The sequence below is a fragment of the Bufo gargarizans genome, chromosome 2, assembly GCF_014858855.1.
Source record: "Bufo gargarizans isolate SCDJY-AF-19 chromosome 2, ASM1485885v1, whole genome shotgun sequence".
NCBI classification, from domain to species: domain Eukaryota; kingdom Metazoa; phylum Chordata; class Amphibia; order Anura; family Bufonidae; genus Bufo; species Bufo gargarizans.
The window spans coordinates 28,913,757-28,935,536 of NC_058081.1; the positions used below are offsets into that span (position 1 = coordinate 28,913,757).

General features: G+C 45.9%; 1 protein-coding gene across 1 annotated transcript in view; it reads right to left on the reverse strand.

The window, feature by feature from the left end:
- LOC122925553 (chromaffin granule amine transporter-like) overlaps positions 1 to 20,589 on the reverse strand; it is a gene marked incomplete at its 3' end in the record, with an annotated part of 205,342 nt that extends 184,753 nt beyond the window's left edge. The window contains exons 1-2 of the mRNA XM_044276911.1: positions 20,480 to 20,589; positions 20,329 to 20,387 (exon numbers count right to left, since the gene is read on the reverse strand). Coding sequence (XP_044132846.1) covers positions 20,329 to 20,387; positions 20,480 to 20,589 — 169 coding nt within the window. The remainder of the gene's footprint in view (positions 1 to 20,328; positions 20,388 to 20,479) is intronic.
- Positions 20,590 to 21,780: the final 1,191 nt, after the last annotated feature.

A 21,780-nucleotide genomic window follows, 5' to 3' on the forward strand; every position in this document is an offset into this window, starting at 1 on the left:
CCAGCACAGGCTATCTGCATGTCTGCAATTCCAGAAATACAGCTTTTTGCTTACTGGGGTTAAAAAAATGCATGTGTTAAATATAGTGCACATCTGGGATTACACGTGCATAAGTGACTGTCACATTTAGGCCAGAAATACGGCTTTGGCATACTGGGGTGAAAAAAGCCTCTGATATAGTGCACATCTGGGATTACACATGCATAAGTAAGTGTCACATTTAGGCCAGAAATACGGCTTTTTGGTTACTGGGGTGAAAAAACCCTCTAATATACTGCACATCTGGGATTATACGTGCATAAGTGGGTGTCACATTTAGGCCACAAATACCGCTGTCATATAGAGTAAAAAAAAAAACAATTGCGTGCAATACCCTACTTCAGGGTTTTTATTGGCGGTTAATTATTTTTAACAGACTTAACCACTTTTTACTTTGCTTGGTGAACGCCAACTTTAAGGCAGACATCTAATAAGGGAAGCGATCATGGTCGTGGTGGTGGTGTTGGTGGAGCCTCTGGTGCAGGGAGAGGACGTGGCCCGTTCTGCCACAGCTACACGTCCTACTGAACCTACTACCTCAGGTCCCAGTAGTCGCCAGAATCTACAGCGATATTTGGTCGGACCTAATGCCGTTCTAAGGATGGTAAGGCCTGAGCAAGTACAGGCGCTAGTCAGATGGGTGGCCGACAGTGGATCCAGCACGTTCACATTATCTCCCACCCAGTCTTCTGCAGAAAGCGCACAGGTGGCGCCTGAAACCCATGCCCATCAGTCTGTCACATCACCCCCGTGTCTGAGCCTCAAGTCATGCAGCATAAGTCTCTTATGCTGTTTGAAGACTCTGCTGGCAGGGTTTCCCAAGGGCATCCACCTAGCCCTTCCCCAGGGGTGGAAGACATAGAATGCACTAACGCACAACCACTTATGTTTCCTGATGAGGACATGGGAATACCACCGCAGCACGTCTCTGATGATGATGAAACACAGGTGCCAACTGCTGGGTCTTTTTGCAGTGTGAAGACCAAAAAGGAGGTCCTGGAGGAAGACTGGGTGGAAGACGAAGCAGGGGACGATAAGGTCCTAGACCCCACATGGAATGAAGGTTGTGCCACTAACTTTCAGAGTTCGGAGGAAGAGGCAGTGGTGAGACCGAGCCAACAGCATAGCAAAAGCGGGAGCCGGGTGCAAAAGCAGAGCAGCCATCGCCAAAACAGTTTGCCTGCTACTGGCCACCGTCACCAGGGACCGAGCACACCAAAGGCAGCTTCAAGGAGTTCCCTGGCATGGCACTTCTTCACACAATGTGCAGACGAAAAGACCCGAGTGGTTTGCACGCTGTGCCATCAGAGCCTGAAGCGAGGCATTAACGTTCTGAACCTTAGCACAACCTGCATGACCAGGCATCTACATGCGAGACACGAGCTGCAGTGGAGTAAGCACCTTCAAAACCAAGAAAGGACTCAGGCCCCTCCTGCTCCCTCTTCTGCTGCTGCCTCTGCCTCTGCCTCTGGAGGAACGTTGGCACCTGCCGCCCAGAAAATAGAAGATGTGCCACCAACAACCTAAAAAGACAGGGTGGCATTAGCAGGAGATGCTCAAACCCACATGCAGTCGTGCATATATACAGGGGAGCAAATCCTGCACTTGTGGCCCGTTGCTAATGGCGATCCCCAGCAAAATGCATACGGTGGAGGATGCCCGCGGCGAACCAAGAGTACCACAATAGACATCTCACACAAGGTAACAAGTGCGTATGTCATAATCAATATAACAATATAACAAAACAATAACAAATACAGGTGCACTCTGCAGTCTCACTAAACCCTCAAACTGATTTTAAAATTGAGAGATTAGTCAACATGTCCTACGGTGTAGAACATGTCTAAGCCCGGGCACCACGTCAAGGTTTCTCAAGTAGCCCGAGACCTAACACTCTCCTACCTGAGCCGTATGGGCGATACCAGGAGCCAGTGGGCAAATTACAGGAGCATGAGGCCGACTCACAAACAGCTCACCAGTTACCTCCAGCATGTAACCATGCTTACAATGGGAGGAGGGAGGAGTCTGCGAGTCCCACTCAAGACTGACTGATATGGCCCAGGCCTCACAGGTGCACCTAAATGTGGCCTGTAGATGGAAAACAGGCACATTTAAATTGGAGTTTATACACCTCCAGGAATCTATATATACAAACTAAAAAGACAAGGTGGCATTAGCAGGAGATGCTCAAACCCACATGCAGTCGTGCATATATACAGGGGAGCAAATCCTGCACTTGTGGCCCGTTGCTAATGGCGATCCCCCGCAAAATGCATACGGTGGAGGATGCCCGCGGCGAACCACAAGTACCACAATAGACATCTCACACAAGGTAACAAGTGCGTATGTCATAATCAATATAACAATATAACAAAACAATAACAAATACAGGTGCACTCTGCAATTAGCAACGGGCCACAAGTGCAGGATTTGCTCCCCTGTATATATGCACGACTACATGTGGGTTTGAGCATCTCCTGCTAATGCCACCCTGTCTTTTTAGTTTGTATATATAGATTCCTGGAGGTGTATAAACTCCAATTTAAATGTGCCTGTTTTCCATCTACAGGCCAGACTCGCAGACTCCTCCCTCCTCCCATTGTAAGCATGGTTACATGCTGGAGGTAACTGGTGAGCTGTTTGTGAGTCGGCCTCATGCTCCTGTAATTTGCCCACTGGCTCCTGGTATCGCCCATACGGCTCAGGTAGGAGAGTGTTAGGTCTCGGGCTACTTGAGAAACCTTGACGTGGTGCCCGGGCTTAGACATGTTCTACACCGTAGGACATGTTGACTAATCTTTCAATTTTAAAATTAGTTTGAGGGTTTAGTGAGACTGCAGAGTGCACCTGTATTTGTTATTGTTTTGTTATAGTGCCACCAACAACCCCACCTCCATCACCAAGCATCTCCACCATGTCACACGGAAGCGTTCAGCTCTCCGTCTCACAAACCTTTGAGAGAAAGCATAAATTCCCACCTAGCCACCCTCGATCCCTGGCCCTGAATGCCAGAATTTCTAAACTGCTGGCCTTTGAAATGCTGTCATTCAGGCTGGTGGAGATGGACAGCTTCAAACAGCTCATGTCGCTTGCTGTCCCACAGTACGTCGTTCCCAGCCACCACTACTTCACCAGGAGAGCTGTGCCCTCCCTGCACAACCAAGTATCGGATAAAATCAAGTTTGCACTGTGCAACGCCATCTGTGGCAAGGTCCACCTAACCACAGATACGTGGACCAGTAAGCACGGCCAGGGACGCTATATCTCCCTAACTGCACGCTGGGTAAATGTAGTTAGCGGCTGGGCCCCAGGCGGAGAGCTGTTTGGCGCACGTCCTTCTGCCGCCAAGGATCGCAGGGCATCATTCTTTGCCTCCTGTTGCCTCCTCTTCCTACTCGGCTTCCTCCTCCTCTTCTACCACCTCCTCTTCCGGTCAGCGACAGACCTTCACCACCAACTTCAGCACAGCCAGGGGTAAACGTCAGCAGGCCGTTCTGAAACGAATGTGTTTGGGGGACAGGCCCCACACCGGGCAGGAGTTGTGGGGGGGTATAGAACAATAGACCGACGAGTGGATGCTGCCAGTGAGCCTCAAGCCTGGCCTGGTGGTGTGCGATAATGGGCAAAATCTCGTTGCAGCTCTGGGACTAGCTGGTTTGACGCACATCCCTTGCCTGGCAGATGTGCTTAATTTGGTGGTGCAGAAATTCCTTCACAACTACCCCGACATGTCTGAGCTGCTGCTTAAAGTGCGGGCCGTCTGTGCGCGCTTCCGGTGTTCTCACCCTGCCGCCGCTCGGCTGTCTGCTCTACCGCGTAACTTCGGCCTTTCCGCTCACCGCCTCATATGCGATGTGCCCACCAGGTGTAACTCCACCTTGCACATGCTGGAGAGACTGTGTGAGCAGCAGCAGGCCATAGTGGATTTTCAGCTGCAGCACGCACGGGTGAGTCGCACTACGGAACAGCACCACTTCACCACCAATGACTGGGCCTCCATGCGAGACCTGTGTGCCCTGTTGCGCTGTTTCGAGTACCCCACCAACATGGCCAGTGGTGATGACACCATTATCAGCATTACAATACCACTTTTATGTCTCCTTGAGAAAACACTTAGGGCGATGATGGAAGAGGATGTGGCCCAGGACGAGGAGGAGGAAGATGAGTCATCTCTAACACTTTCAGGACAGTCTTTTAGAGGTGGCTCAGAAAGAGGATTTTTGCAACATCAGAGGCCAGGTACAAATTTGGCCAGCCAGGGCCCACTACTGGAGGACAAGGAGGAGGAGGATGAGGAGGAGGATGGGGATGAAGCATGTTCACAGCGGGGTGGCATCCAATGCAGCTCGGACCCATCGCTGGTGCGTGGCTGGGGGGATAGGGAGGACGCAGACGATACGCCTCCAGAGAGGACAGCTTGTCCTTACCTCTGGGCAGCCTGGCACACATGAGCGACTACATGCTGCAGTGCCTGCGCAACGACTGCAGAGTTGCCCACATTTTAACGTGTGCTGACTACTGGGTGGCCACCCTGCTGGATCCCTGTTACAAAGACAATGTGCCGTCCTTAATTCCCTCTCTGGAGCGTGATCGGAAGATGCGCGACTACAGGCGCACGCTGGTAGACGCGCTCCTGAGAGCATAGGCGAAGGCAGGGGAGGAGTAAGAGGTTTCCAACGCAGCTGTGTCAGCGCCAGCACCTCCTCCCCATGCTGTTCCCAAACCATGTCAGTGGTGTTTCGATAAATTTCTGACCTTTTCCTATGAACCAGACACCCTCCCCTCTTCAGAGCAGGGGGTGTCTGGTTTAATGCTCAGGTTCTCCCATTGACTTCCATTATACTCGGGTGCTCGGTAGAGCACCTGAGCATCCCGATGTGTTTGGCCCGAGCACCCGAGCACTATGGTGCTCGATCAACACTACTCAAGGTACTATTATACTGTATATGGCAGAAAGGTCTTTGGGCCCACAGGCCCAGATGTGACTGCTACCTCTTATCCCCACTGGTCAAAGAGAATGCAGTCATTGGGAGAATTTTTCATGATGGAGAAATGGTGAAGAAGAAAGAAAAAGGGAATGACACCAGTCAGAACAGCAACAATTGTGGATGGCTGGATAAAATATCTTATTATTCTTGGTCTGCACCTTATTACCCCTTAGTGACCACCAATATGCCTATGTACAGCAGATTTCAGGGAAAATTTGATTCGCTATGAAGCCGAATTTCCTCGTGCTTTGTGGTAACGAATCAATTATCCCTAAAATGGCGGTAAAAACCGGCAGTACTCATCAGCAGCCATTTTGATTAAAGATCCCGTGCGAAATCTCGTGCACGGTGACATATGATGTCACCACTCTGTACTCAGTGCACTGCTGTATATACAGTACAGACCAAAAGTTTGGACACACCTTCTCATTCAAAGAGTTTTCTTTATTTTCATGACTATGAAAATTGTAGATTCACACTGAAGGCATCAAAACTATGAATTAACACATGTGGAATTATATACATAACAAAAAAGTGTGAAACAACTGAAAATATGTCATATTCTAGGTTCTTCAAAGTAGCCACCTTTTGCTTTGATTACTGCTTTGCACACTCTTGGCATTCTTTTGATGTGCTTCAAGAGGTAGTCACCTGAAATAGTTTTGACTTCACAGGTGTGCCCTGTCAGATTTAATAAGTGGGATTTCTTGCCTTATAAATGGGGTTGGGACCATCAGTTGCGTTGTGGAGAAGTCAGGTGGATACACAGCTGATAGTCCTACTGAATAAACTGCTAGAATTTGTATTATGGCAAGAAAAAAACAGCTAAGTAGAGAAAAACAAGTGGCCATCATTACTTTAAGAAATGAAGGTCAGTCAGTCTGAAAAATTGGGAAAACTTTGAAAGTGTCCCCAAGTGCAGTCACAAAAACCATCAAGCGCTACAAAGAAACTGGCTCACATGCGGACCGCCCCAGGAAAGGAAGACCAAGAGTCACCTCTGCTGCGGAGGATAAGTTTATCCGAGTCACCAGCCTCAGAAATCACAGGTTAACAGCAGCTCAGATTAGAGACCAGGTCAATGCCACACAGAGTTCTAGCAGCAGACACATCTCTTGAACAACTGTTAAGAGGAGACTGTGTGAATCAGGCCTTCATGGTAGAATATCTGCTAGGAAACCACTGCTAAGGACAGGCAACAAGCAGAAGAGACTTGTTTGGGCTAAAGAACACAAGGAATGGACATTAGACCAGTGGAAATCTGTGGTTTGGTCTGATGAGTCCAAATTTGAGATTTTTGGTTCCAACCACCGTGTCTTTGTGCGATGCAGAAAAGGTGAACGGATGGACTCTACATGGAGGAGGAGGTGTGATGGTGTGGGGGTGCTTTGCTGGTGACACTGTTGGGGATTTATTAAAAATTGAAGGCATACTGAACCAGCATGGCTACCACAGCATCTTGCAGCGGCATGCTGTTCCATCCGGTTTGCGTTTAGTTGGACCATCATTTATTTTACAACAGGACAATGACCTTAAACACATCTCCAGGCTGTGTAAGGGCTATTTGACCATGAAGGAGAGTGATGGGGTGCTGCACCAGATGACCTGGCCTCCACAGTCACCAGACCTGAGCCCAATCGAGATGGTTTGGGGTGAGCTGGACCGCAGAGTGAAGGCAAAAGGAACTCCTTCAAGACTGTTGGAAGACCATTTCAGGTGACTACCTCTTGAAGCTCATCAAGAGAATGCCAAGAGTGTGCAAAGCAGTAATCAAAGCAAAAGGTGGCTACTTTGAAGAACCTAGAATATGACATATTTTCAGTTTTTTTGTTATGTATATAATTCCACATGTGTTAATTCATAGTTTTGATGCCTTCAGTGTGAATCTACAATTTTCATAGTCATGAAAATAAAGAAAACTCTTTGAATGAGAAGGTGTGTCCAAACTTTTGGTCTGTACTGTATACTACATGTCTGTAGCCCCTACGTCTAATATACCTCACATACGGTACCAGTACACTGCTGGATATACTATATATCTGTATACACTGCATCTATTATACCTCTTACTATCTGACCATCAGCAACATGCGACCTGTGACGTCACCAGAGGTGCACCACCAATGAGGCGAGGTGAGGCAATTGCCTCAGGCAGCACCAGGTAGGGCCAAGTGGGAGGCAGTGGAAGAACCATGGTCAATGAGCGCTTCCATTGTGGAAGTGCTCATCTCTGCATATTTAACCAGATTACTGTTCTCAGGACAGCGATACAACTGAATGATATGGCGGGGCATTGGAGTGATGTTTCCCTGCCCCACCATTCCTTCTAATAGGCTTTAGTGCTAGTGCATGTAGCCTATCAGGGGCCGGTGTCATCATCATCATCATTGCACTGCCTTAGGGCTGCATACAGCTTCCGGCACAGACCATTAGAGGTCTATGTCCTGCAAAGCATTGCTGATAGAATAGAGGTACGTATTTCAGTAAGTATTTCCATTTTGCAGCATGCTGTTTGGCCACAATGGGTCATTATTTTGTATCTTGGGGGAAGACCTATGGGGAAATTGGGGGCTCTAAAAAGGGGCAGTTTTGTACTGGCCCAAATTATATAATGGGGACACTATATAGGGGCACATATTATAGGGCAGTGATGTCGAACCTTTTAGAGACTAAGTGCCCAAACTGCAACCCAAAACTCACTTATTTATCGCAAAGTGGCAACACAACAATTTAACCTGAATACTACAGTCCAATATAGTATATCTTCCATGTACTTTATCATTTAGCTATAATAACCTGCTTACATTCCATGTGCTGCCTATGCTCTTCATATTGCACCCTGCGCTGATGAATGGCAGGAAAAAAGTCTAAGGCATATTTGTACACCATAGACTTTTTCCAGGGTGCGGGTGCACACAGAGAGGTCTCTCAGTGCCGCCTCTGACACCCGTGCCTTAGGTTCGCCACCACTGTTATAGGGAGAGTTATTACTACTGGGAACACTATGGTGGAATTAGTTAATGCTGGGAGACTACGGAGAACATGATTGCTAATATGGGCACTATGGGGACATTATTTCTTCTGGGGGAAAATGAGGGACATTATTATTAGAGATGAGCGAATCGAAGTTGATGAAATGGAATTCGATCCGAATTTCAGGAAAAATTTGATTTGTCCCAAAGTTGAATTTCCTCGTGCTTTGTGGCAACGAATTCCATTTTTTTTCTAAAATGGCTGCTGCACATGTTACCAAGTGAAAGTAAGAAGCCCGGGAACGAGGGAGCCCCTATAATACTGCAAAAGGTGCACCACAATGATATGCAACTAACAACACTAGCTAATCCCTCAGGCTGATGTTAAAAACTAAGACTTTAGCCAATGTATTCCAGTCAGGAACACAATGATGGTAACATTCTAGTAGCCTGACTGAGATACCTTGACTGTCGTGCAAAAAGGCTCTGTTGAGTTCCTGACTGGAATACATTGGCTAAAGTCTTAGTTTTTAACATCAACCTGAGGGATTAGCCAGTGTTGTTAGTTGCATATCATTGTGGTGCACCGTTTGCATTGATTTATGTATTTGTATATTTTCATCCACACACTACTCCATATTGTGTAGGATGCCCTTGTGGTACATGTGGTCCTCTGCTGACATCCTCCATTGATTGCATTTTTTGCTGGGGATTGCCGCTAGCAACGGATCACATTACTCCCCCGGTTATTTAGCATTTCCTCCCATTTAGACCACTTTATTTTAGTGATTTAGCCCCTATAATACCATGCAGACAGCCAATAAGCAGCCAGCCAGCCCCTATAATGTCATGGCCCTATAAAAAGCCTCCTCCTGCTTGGTCTCCACCATTTTCCAGTGAACAGTGCAGGGAGAGACGTTACAGGCACTAGGGACAGTGTTTAAAAAATACTTTATAAAAAAAATAAAAAAATTGAGCTGTTCGGGGAAAGATTATTCATAGTGTAGGGAAAGGATAGGGAGTAGAGTTGAGCGGACACCTGGATGTACGGGTTCGGCCGAACTTCACAAAAAAGTTTGAGTTCGGGACCCGAACTTGACCCCAAACCCCATTGAAGTCAACGGGGACCCTAAATTTGGAGCAGTAAAATGGCTCTAAAAAAGGTCTTGGAAAGGGCTAGAGGGCTGCAAATGGCATCATAATGTAGTTAAGAGCATGGCAAGTGCTCTGCAAACAAATGTGGATAGAGAAATGACTTAAAATTACATTAAATACATTACAATAAAAAATAATAATCTTGATTTAGGAGGATGAGGTCCATATGTAGTAGAAGGTTGAGGTTGGTTTTAATTTAAATTTTATTATTTTGTTTAAATTAGGGTACACCCCCAAAACATTGGGAAATTTAACCTGTGATAACCCCCTCCAGCCGTGCTAAACAAACATTCAGACAATACAATGACAGAAGGGAAGACCAGCACCTCCAAGGCGTAAAGGGCAAGCTCAGGCCATGTGCCCAATTTGGAGACCCAGAAGTTGAAGGGGACAGACCCATCAGTTAGTACGTGTAGGCGTGTGCACACATACTGCTCCACCATGTCGCACGTCCCCGTGATGTCCACGATCCAATTGGATATCTGCTCTATCAACTTTCGATGTTCTTTTCTGCGCCTACCATTTTGATCACGGTTAGCGGCAAATCAGGGTTCCACATCGGAGAAGGAGCGTGAGAAAGGGAGATCACATCCAAGGGAGGTCAATGTATGAAATTAAATGTGATCGAGCGGAAATGTGGGACAAATTATTGAAGCCGAAGCTTCCAAGTAAAAGAGGGGGCGCGCGGCAATTACCCACTTCCGACTGGGGGAGGTAGTGACGATAAATAGCAATACAGGACTCTTAAGATGCCCTGTTATTGGAATCATTATAAAAAAATTATAGAGAATGTCACTCTTGGATTTGGAAAGGTTAGACAGGAGAGGCCCTGCTGCCGCTTTGTTGACTCTAGATAACTTCTGCCTGATTGCACGTCCCCGTGACGTCCACGATCCATTTGTATATCTTCTCTATTAACTTTCGATGTTCTTTTCTGCGGCTAACATATTGATCACAGTTAACGGCGAATCAGGGTTCCACGCCGGAGAGGGAGCGTGAGAAAGAGATACCACATCCAAGGGAGGTCAATGGCTCCAATGTGATCGAGCGGAAATGTGGGACAAGTTGTTAAATTTGAAGCATTGAATGAAAGAAGGGGGCGCACGTCAATTAAAGACGCATTTTTGAAATTTAATTCCCTGTCACCTATGTATCGCCAAAAATGGGCTAATGTCTTCCATCAATGGAACAGACGATTTTTAAAAATTTCAGTCTCTGTCACCTATGCAGAGAAGGATTTTATTTACTGCAAAAATTGTAAAATGTCACCCAAGAATGTAACAGACAAATTAGTGAAATGTATTTCATTGTCCACTAGGTAGAGCAGGGGTATATCACAGCCAAAAATTTGTGAATTTCACCCGACAATATAACAGAAAAATTAGTGAAATTTATTAACCTGTCCACTAGATAGAGCAGGGGTATATCACAGCCAAAAATTGGTGAATGTCACCCGACAATGTAACAGAAAAATTAGTGAAATGTATTAACCTATCCACTAGGTAGAGCAGGGGTATATCACAGCCAAAAATTTGTGAATGTCACCCAACTATGTAACAGAAAAATTAATGAAATTTATTAACCTGTCCACTAGGTAGAGCAGGGGTGTATCACAGCCAAAAATTGGTGAATGTCATCAGACAATGTAACAGAAAATTTTGTGAAATTTATTAACCTGTCCACTAGGTAGAGCAGGGGTATATCACAGCCAAAAATTGGTGAATGCCATCCGACAATGTAACAGACAATTTTGTGAAATTTATTAACCTGTCCACTAGGTAGAGCAGGGGTGTATCACAGCCAAAAATGGGTGAATGTCATCAGACAATGTAACAGAAAATTTTGTGAAATTTATTAACCTGTCCACTAGGTAGAGCAGGGGTATATCACAGCCAAAAATTGGTGAATGCCATCCGACAATGTAACAGACAATTTTGTGAAATTTATTACCCTGTCCACTAGGTAGAGCAGGGGTATATCACAGCCAAAAATTGGCGATTGTCATCCGACAATGTAACAGACAATTTTGTGAAATTTATTAACCTGTCCACTAGGTAGAGCAGGGGTATATCACAGTTAAAAATGGGTGAATAACACCCGACAATGTAACATACAAATTAGTGAAATTTATTAACCTGTCTACTAGGTAGAGCAGGGGTATATCACAGCCCAAAATTGGTGAATGTCATCCGACAATGTAACAGACAATTTAGTGAAATTTATTACCCTGTCCACTAGGTAGAGCAGGGGTATATCACAGCCAAAAATTGGTGAATGTCACCCGACAATGTAACAGACAAATTAGTGAAATGACATAAATAAAATACGTACAAATAAAATAAAATAATCTTGATGTATGAGGTGGAGGTCCATATGGAGTAGGAGGTTGAGGAGGCGGTGGACGTAGCGGTGTAGGTGGAAGCGGCGGTGGAGGAGGACGAGGTAGCCAATAATAGTTTTTGGTTTTAATTTTTGAATATTTTTTTTAAATTAGGGTACACCCGAAAAGAGTGGGAAATATCAAAAATACAACAATGAGCAATTGCGCTGTAGTATAACAATGGCTGGGTAAGGCCGGTATACATGTCTGTTCTGCACAAGGTGCGGACAAGTCCTGTGGGATCCATGCCTGGTTCATTTTAATGAATGTGAGCTTGTCCACATTGGCTGTGGACAGGCGGTTGTGCTTGTCTGTGATAACACCTCCTGCCGTGCTAAACACACATTCAGATAATACACTGGCTACAGGGCAGGACAGCACCTCCAAGGCATAAAGGGCAAGCTCAGGCCATGTGCCCAATTTGGAGACCCAGAAGTTGAAGGGGGAAGACTCATCATTCAGTACGTGTAGACGTGTACACACATACTGCTCCACCATGTTGCTGAAATGCTGCCTCCTGCTAAGACGTTCCATATCAGCTGGTGGTGCTGGTTGTTGTGGCGTGCTGACAAAGCTTTTCCACATTTCGGCCATGCTAACCCTGCCTTCTGAGGAGCTGGTGGTGTCCCAGCTGTGTTGGCGACCTCTTCCTCCTCCTCTGCCTTCGCCTTGTGCTTCCACTGTGCCCCTGCTGTCAGGTGGGAATGCCACCAGCAGCGCATCTACTAGCATGCGCTTGTACTCGCACATCTTACAATCACACTCCAGTGACAGAATTAAGGACGGTACGTTGTCCTTGTAACAGGAATGCAGCAGTGTGGCCACCCAGTAATCAACACAAGTTAGAATGTGGGCAACTCGGCGGTCATTGCGGAGACACTAAAGCATGTAATCGCTCATGTGTGCCAGGCTGCCCAGAGGCAACGACAAGCTGTCCTCTGTGGGAGGTGTATCGTCTGTGTCCTCTGTATTCCCCCAGCCATGCACCACTGATGGCCATGAGCTGGTCTGGGTGCCACACTGTTCCGCCTCCTCCATCTCCTCCTCCTCATCCTCCATCTCGTCATCCTCCAGAAATGTGCTCTGGCTGGACAATTGTGTACCTGGCGTTTGTGGGTGCAGGAACCCACTCTCGGAGCCACTTGGAAATGACTGGCTGGAAACCCTATAAAATAATCCCTCTTCCTCCTCCTCTTCCTGTGCCACATGCTGTTCCATCATCGCCCGAAGCGTTTTTTCAAGGAGGCATAGAAGTGGGATAGTAACGCTGTGTCATCGGCACTGGCCATGTTGGTGGAGTACTCGAAAACAGCGCAACAAGGCACACAGATCTCGCATGGAGGCCCACTTATTGGTGGTGAATTTGTGCTGTTCTGCTGAGTGACTCACCCGTGTGTGCTGCAGCTGAAACTCCACTATCGCCTGCAGCTGCTCGCACAGTCTGGCCAGCATGTGCAAGGCAGAGTTCCACCTTGTGGGCGCATCGCATATGAGGTGGTGAGCGGGAAGGCCGAAGTTACTCTGCAGCGCTGACAGGCTAGCAGCAGCAGGGTGAGAACGCCGAAAGCACGGCCCGCACTTTCTGCAGCAGCTCTGACATATCGGGGTAATTTTTAAGGAACCTCTGCTCCACCAAAATTTAGCACATGCGCCAGGCAAGGGATGTGCGTCAAACTGGCTAGTCCCAGAGCTGCTACGAGATTTTGCCCATTATCGCACACCACCAGGCCAGGCTTGTGGCTCACTGGCATCAACCACTCATCCGTCTGTTGTTCCTTGCCTGTCCACAGCTCCTGCGCGGTGTGGGGTTTGTCCCCCAAACAGATACGTTTTAAATCTGCCTGCTGTCGTTTTCCCCTGGCTGTGCTGAAGTTGGTGGTGAAGGTCTATCGCTGACCGGATGATATAGCCTATGCTGGTGCACTATCGTTGCATAAAATGGCTGCGCGATCATGTATTGATATTGACTAACTGAAAAAAAAAAAGTTTGTTTCTCAGGGCAGGCTTAAAAAAATTGTGCACTGCACCCACAAAACACTTTTTCTGTAGATCGCTGAGTACATAACCCAGTTCTTGATAAGATTTCTCCCTGATCTCTCCCTCACAGCAGCTGCAGCCTCTCCCTACACTAATCCCAGCAGAGTGACGGGCGGCGCTATGTGACTCCAGCTTAAATAGAGGCTGGGTCACATGCTGCAGTTGGCCAATCACAGCCATGCCAATAGTAGGCATGGCTGTGATGGCCTTTTGGGGCAAGTAGTATGATGCTTGTTGATTGGCTGCTTTGCAGCCTTTCAAAAAGCGCCATAAAAATCGCCGAAAACCGAACCCGAAATTTTACGTCAAAGTTCGGGTTCGGGTCCGGGTGCCGAAAACCCTAAAGTTCGGTACGAACCCGAACTTTACAGTTCGGGTTCGCTCAACTCTACTGCTCTATCAACTTTCGATGTTCTTTTCTGCGCCTACCATGTTGATCACGGTTATCGACGAATCAGGGTTCCACGCCGGAAAGGGAGCGTGAGAAAGAGAGACCACATCCAAGGGAGATCAATGGATGAAATTTTATTGTGATCGAGCGAAAATGTGGGACAAATTATTAAAGCAGTACTAAAGCTATACTATGTATAGCAGTGGTGCACTGCAATTACCCACTCCCGACTCGGGGAGGTAGTGACGATAAATAACAATACAGGACTCTTAAGATGCCCTGTTATTTGAATGAGTAATTAAAAATTACAGGGAATGTCACTGCAGTATTTTGGATTAGGAAACATTAGACAGAAGAGGCCCTGCTGCCGCTTTGTTGACCCTAGATAACTTCTGCCTGATCGCACGTCCCTGTAACGTCCACCATCCATTTGGATATCTTCTCTATCAACTTTCGATGTTCTTTTCTGAGCCTACCATGTTGATCACAGTTATCGGCGATGACATTGGATGAAACTAAATTTTAATTGAGCGGAAATATGGGACATGTTATTAAACAGAAGGATCGTAGGAAAGGGTCAATTAAAGATGAATTTTAGAAATTTAAGTCCCTGTCACCTATGCAGAGTAGAAGTTTTTCATCGCCAGAAATGGGTTACTTTCACGACCAATAGAACAGATTATTTTTAAAAAATTCGGTCCCTGTCACCTTTGCAGAGCAGGGGTTTATTCACGTCAAAAATGGTATAATCTCCACCCAAGAATGTAACCGAAAAATTTGTTAAATTTATTAACCTGTCTATTAGGTAGAGCAGGGGTCTATCATAGCTAAAAATTGTTGAATGTCACCCGAAAATGTAACAGACAAATTAGTGTTTTTTTTTTTTACCTGTCTACTAGGTATAGGAGTGGTATATCACACCCAAAAATTGTTGAATTTCACCAGAGAATGGAACAGACAATTTAGTGAATTTTTTTAACCTGTCTACTAGGTATAGCAGTGGTATATCACACCCAAAAAATTTAGAATTTCGCCCTAAAATGTAGCAGACAAATTAGTGAAACAACATAAAATTAAATAAAATACGTACAAATAAAAAAAAATAGTTTTATGAGGTTGAGGTCCATATGGAGTAGGAGTTTGAGGAGGCGGTGGACATAGCGCCGTAGGTGGAAGCAGTGGTGGAGGAGGATAAGGTAGCCAACACTGGTTTTTGGTTTAAATTTGTATTTATTTATTTTTTATTAGGGTACACCCCAAAAGAGTTGGAAATATCAAAAATACAACAATGAGCAATTGCACTATAGTATAACAATGGCTGGGTAAGGCATGTATACATATCTATTCTGCACAAGGTACGGACAAGTCCTGTGGGATCCATGCGCTTGTCTGTGATAATGCGCCCTGCCATGCTAAACACACGTTCAGATAATACACTGGCTACAGGGCAGATGAGCACCTCCAAGGCATAAAGGGCAAGCTCAGGCCATGTGCCCAATTTGGGGACCCTGGAGTTGAAGGGGGCAGCCATGTTGCTGAAATGCTGCCTCCTGCTAAGACGTTCCGTCAGCTGGTGGTGCTGGTTGTTGTGGCGTGCTGACAAAGCTTTTCCACATTTCGGCCATGCTAACCCTGCCTTCTGAGGTGCTGGCTGTGCCCCAAGTGCGTTGGCGACCTCTTCCTCCTTCTCTGCCTTCGCTTTGTGCTTTCACTGTGCCCCCGCTGCCAGGTGGGAATGCCACCAGCAGCGCATCTACAAGCGTGCGATTGTACTTGTGCATCTTACGATCACGCTCCAGTGAGGGAATTAAGGATGGTACGTTGTCTTTGTAACGGGGATCCAGCAGCATGGCCACCCAGTAATCAGCACAAGTTAGAATGTGGGCAACTCGGCGGTCATTGCGGAGATACTGAAGCATGTAATAGCTCATGTGTGCCAGGCTGCCCAGAGGCAACGAAAAGCTGTCCTCTGTGGGAGGTGTATCGTCTGTGTCCTCTGTATCCCCCCAGCCACGCACCAGTGATGACCATGAGCTGGTCTGGGTGCTACCCAGCTGTGAACAAGGTTCCTTCTCCTCCTCATCCTCCACCTCATCATCCTCCAGAACTGTGCCTTGGCTGGACAATTGTGTACCTTTGTGAGTGCAGAAACCCACCCTCGGAGCCACTTGTGAATGACTGGCCAAAAACCCTACGAAATGATCCCTCTTCCTCCTGTGCCACATCCTCTTCCATCTTTGATAGCAGAGTTTTTTCAAGGAGGCATAGAAGTGGAATAGTAACGCTGTGAACAGCGTTATTGGCACTGGCCATGTTGGTGGAGTACTCGAAACACAGGTCTCGCATGGAGGCCCAGTAATTGGTGGTGAAGTGGTGCTGTTCCGCAGAGCGACTCACCCGTGCGTGCTGCAGCTGAAACTCCACTATTGCCTGCTGCTGCTCGCACAGTCTGGCCAGCATTTGCAAGGTGGAGTTCCACCTTGTGGGCACGTCGCATATGAGACGGTGAGCAGGAAGGCTGAAGTTATGCAACAGGGTAAGCAGCAACAGGGTAAGATAGCTGAAAGCGCGCACAGACGGCCCACACTTTATGCAGCAGCTCTGACATATCGGGGTAATTTTTAAGGAACCTCTGCACCACCAAATTCAGCACATGCCCCAGGCAAGGGATGTGCGTCAAACTGGCTAGTCCCAGAGCTGCTACGAGATTTCGCCCATTATCGCACACCACCAGACCGGGCTTGAGGCTCACTGGCACCAAACACTCATCTGTCTGTTGTTCAAGGCCCATCCACAGCTCCTGCGCGGTGTAGGGTTTTTCCCCCAAACAGATACGTTTTAAAACTGCCTGCTGTCGTTTACCCCTGGCTGTGCTGAAGTTGGTGGTGAAGGTGTTACGCTGACCGGATGAGGAGCCGGTAGAGGATGAGAAAGCAGAGTAGGAGGAGGAAGCAACAGGAGGCAAACTGAAGCGCCCTGCGGTCCTCGGTGGTGGAAGGACATGCACCAAACTGCTATCCGCCTCATGCCCAGCCGCCACTGCATTTACCCAGTGTGCTATTATGGAGATATAACGTCCCTGACCGAGCTTACTGGTCCATGTATCCGTAGTGAGGTGCACCTTGCCACAGATGGCGTTGTGCAGTGCACACCTGATTTTGTCCCCCACTTGGTTGTGCGGGGAAGGGATGGCATGCCTGGAAAAGTAGTGGCGACTGGGCACGACATACTGTGGGACAGCCACCACCATAAGGCTTTTAAAACTTTCCGTCTCCACCAGACGGAATGACAGCATTTCAAAGGACAGTAATTTTGAAATGCTGGCATTCAGGGCCAGGGATCGCGGGTGGGTAGGTGGGTACTTCCTCTTCCGCTCCAGTGTTTGGGAGATGGAGAGCTGAACACTTCCGTGGGACATTGTGGAGATGCTTTGTGACCAAGATGGTGGTGTTTCTGGCAAAATTTAGGATCAAATATAGGTCAAATTTAGGATCTTGCCCTAAATGGGTGTTTTTTTTAAATCACAGAATATGAGAGCAGTATATAAAGCTTGAATTTCACAAGTGCAGATGCACTAAGGGCTGTAAAAGTGTGTATTTTGCCCAAAAAGGGTGTTTTATTAATTGCAGAATAGAACCACAGTATCTAAAGTGTGCATCTCACACGTACAGATGCAGATTAAGCTGCAATTAAAGATTTTTAAAGCCCTAAAGTTTTATCAAAGCCCGAAAATTATTGAAGTATTTCAAAATTGTTTTTAACAATCACAGATGCAGCAAAGGCTGCAAAATTATTTTTTTGGCCCAAAATGTTTTTTTTTTTTCACAGATGCAGCAAAGGCTGTAAAATGTTATATTTTGCCCAAAATGGGTGTTTTTTAAAACCAAGACAATTATAGCTGTATTTCTAGCTTAAATTGCACACTGACTAATGCGGCAGAGGCCCAAAAGGAAGGTTATTGCCAAAAATGGGTGTTTTTTCAAAGCCAGAAAATTATTGAAGTATTTCAAACTTGTTTTTAACAATAACAGATGCACCAAGTGCTGCAATATTAAGTATTTTGCCCAAAAAGGGTGTTTGTTTACTAACAGAATACGACAGCTGTATATAACGCTTGAATTGCACACGTGCAGATGCAGCACGGGCTGTAAAATTTTTTATTTTGCCCAAAAAGGGTGTTTTTTAAAACCCAGAAAATTATAGCTGTTTTTCTAGCTTAAAATGCACAATTACTAATGCTGCAAAGGCACCAGATGTAGGATATTGCCAAAAAAGGGTGTTTAAAAACAAACAAACAGATTATTGCAGTATTTCAAGTTTGGATTTGAATGTCACAAAAGCACAGATGCAGTGCTGGTGCACTGAGCTTGCATAAAATGGCTGCCATCCACCTAACTAACAGACGGATACAAGTTATTTTTCTCTGTCACTTGGCTCAGGGCAGGGTGAAAAGATTGTGCACTGCACCCACACAACTAAATCTATGTAGATCGCTGAGTTAACAAGCACTTCTGATTAAAGATTCTGTCCTATTCTTTCCCTCACAGCAGCATCATCCTCTCCCTACACTAAGCACAGCAGAGTGACATGCAGCATTAATAGGCATGGCTGTGATGGCTTCTAAGGGCACACGAGTTAAACGCTTGTTGATTGGCTGCCCTGCACTTTAAAAAGTGCCATAAAATAGCCGAACACCGAACCCGAACCCAAACTTTTACTGAAATGTTCGGGTTCGGGTCCAGGGTCCAAAAATCCTTACGTTCTGGTTTGCTCAACCCTAATTGTAAGCTGTTGTGTTACACCGCAGGCTAGCCCATACCACACACCCATACAGTGTTTTTTGTTTTTAGGGTAATAACAGGTAAGGTGTGGCAGTTTAGTTGTGCCCGCCAGTAGGTAAATTACTGCACTTTCTCCCTGCATCCATCAGGGGGCGCCATGCTGTGCAGCACAAAGGCCTCAGCTTTCGGGCTGGGTGTATGTACATTGATTGTATGTTCCCAGCATTTTTGGTTTTGTTTATTGCCACATTTAAGTAAAATTCTGTTTTGGCAAAAGTTGGGGTTGCTTTCCTCGTTTGTGACTTCACTGTGGATCCCATCCCGCTACACGGCTTATATCATCATCAGGAGAAGAGGGTTGAAGCTTGTGCGTGAGGCAGAGACTGAGCCACCAGGGTGGTAGTGTGACTGAGTCAGAAGTGTGGCAGCAGTGTGAGATCTGTAGCCAAATGTGCCCAGGGTAGACCGTCTGCTATGCAGGAGCCTACCTGTCCAGTAAGAAGTAGTGATGCACGGGTTCACGGAAGCAGCGGTATGGTGCCAAATTTTTCTGTCTGCCTCACTGAGGTGGACGCAATTACTCAGCTCCAGCTCCATTCTTCAACTGCCACCAACCAAACCTACTGTTAGAACTATGGTGCCACCTGCTGCCTGTTCCTTTTCCAATTTCTCTGTCCACCTCGCTGAGGTGAACACAATTACTCTGCTCCATTCTCCAACCAGCCAAATCTACAATTACAAACTGTGACAGTTACAGAAAGAACTGCAGCAAAAAAAACATGCGTCTTGAAAAATGACATGTCCCCTGAGCTGCCAGCTTGAAACAAATCTAGAAGAACAATTCAATGTGGAGATCTCTGGATCCATGTAAAGTACAGGGCTGGGTCTAGCGTTGTTAGAAAAAGGTTGTAATGTCCATATGATGTCTGATTTTCATTTTTTTACATTAATCATGGGATAACTCCTTTAAGAGGAACTGTCCATTTCACCAATGGAAGAAGTGTTGGGCATACACCTAAAAGCATTTCACTGTATACAATGCATTGTGCTAGAGAAGCATTGCCATGGAGCAGAAGCCATCTTATTATGAGTTACCAGGGTGTCACCCTGCATGGCACTAACAAGTTGATGGAGAGTGGTTAACCCTCAGGAGTGCAGAGATACTGCTGAGCCTGCTAACTGGGTGTTATTGCTAGAGAGCCTTCCCCTAAATTGTGAGAATTGGTGCATGTAAATTAAGGGCAAGGAGATCCGCAGGTCTGAGGAGGGGTCATGCAGCACCAGGGAGAATACCTACATAAGGGGTTATTTATGACGAAATATGCACCACTTTTTGGCATATATTTGGTGCAGATTTTGTTACAAAGGTGATTTGATGCCATTAATGTCCCAGATCGGCAAACCCCTTTAAAAGGTTTCCCACTATAACAGAATCCAGCAGCAAGTGTTCAATTTTCCTGCAGCACTCCTAAAGGTGAAATTATGTATTACGCAAGTCCTGTTTATATCATTGTGCTAAAATGATTAATAATATTTCTATTTTTAGGAGGGTTGTGGAAATGGAATAGAAGTAGACATAACTCACGTAAAGTAGACAAGAACATGATGATAAATCCAAAGAACATTGGTATATCATATCCAAACCTAGGAAAATAAGAAGCAATTTAGAACATGAACTAGAAATGGAAAGCAAATGTATTATAGTAGAGCTTTGTGAATCTTGTACTACCATGTACCTGTTGGTAATGAGTCCTACTATGGAGCTGGCTAGAAGTTGTACTATTGCTTTGGATGCCAACAGAAGGCCACCTTGGACATTCTCTTGTTGCAGGACACTCGTTTCCATGTTGCAGCTGGAATATTGGGGGGGCCCTTGGGTCTTATTATCAATCCCTTGATGATTTGATTGGTCACTTAAGATGGTAGCATTGCCATACAAAGAGTAAATGGATGCTTTGGAAGAAGAAGATGAGGCCATCAGGTCCAGAGATGTGTTTCCATTATTATGTTCTATCCCATAGAGTAAGCTTGGAATGATGGGAACTAGACAGAAATGAGTAATGTATTAGAAATAAATATGTGAATAAACATTGAGTGGTCAATGCAAAGATGAACATCATAAAATTATTATGTAGAATGATGTGGCCTATGAGTCCCCAAACACTTGGACTTCTTATTAACCATGGACAAATGAAAGTATACCTGTTCTCCATACAGTCACAGTAAGTGCCAGTGGTGGCATAACTAGAAGCTCCGGCCACCCAACGTTTAAGACACCCCCTGTACTTTAATATGATGTATGGACAGTAATGAACTTAAAGGGGTTATACGGGAAATACTATTGATATCCTATCCACCGGATAGATCAGCATTATCACATCAGTAGGGGTCCAAATCCCAGCACCCACGCTGATCAGCTGTTTCAGGAAGCTGCAGCGCTCACCAGAGCTCTGGTGAGAGCAAAGGCCTCCCGGGTGCTTACCAAACAGAGCGCCGTACATCATATAGTGGTTGTTCTAGATCATGTATCTCAGCCCCATTGACTTAGGGCTAAGCTGCAACTAGGCCTGATGACCGATGTACAGTGACATCACATGGCCTAGGTAGAGGCTGCGAGTAGAAGCCGAGTTTGGGTCCAAGTTTTAAAGTGATTTTCCACTTTAAAAATCAAATACCAAAGTTATTCAACTAAGTCTCGCACGACTTTGTGAGTAACTGACTTCCCTCATAGGAGGCCATACATTTTAATGCTGTACAGAGTCAGATTTCCGTACAGCACTAATCCGAAGTTTTGAGTGAAGCGATTTCAGATCTAGCATCCGGAGCTCACTTTGCTCATCACTATTTGTAATAACTGTTAATAATGGCAGACACTCTCCAGCAGATAACACCATTCTTCAAGGGCCAACTTGATTGCCAACAATTCCCTGTCACCAATGGAGTAATTACTAGAGATGAGCGAATCGAAGTTGACAAAGTGGAATTTGATCCAAATTTCAGGAAAAATTCGATTTGCACCAAATCTGAATTTCCTCAC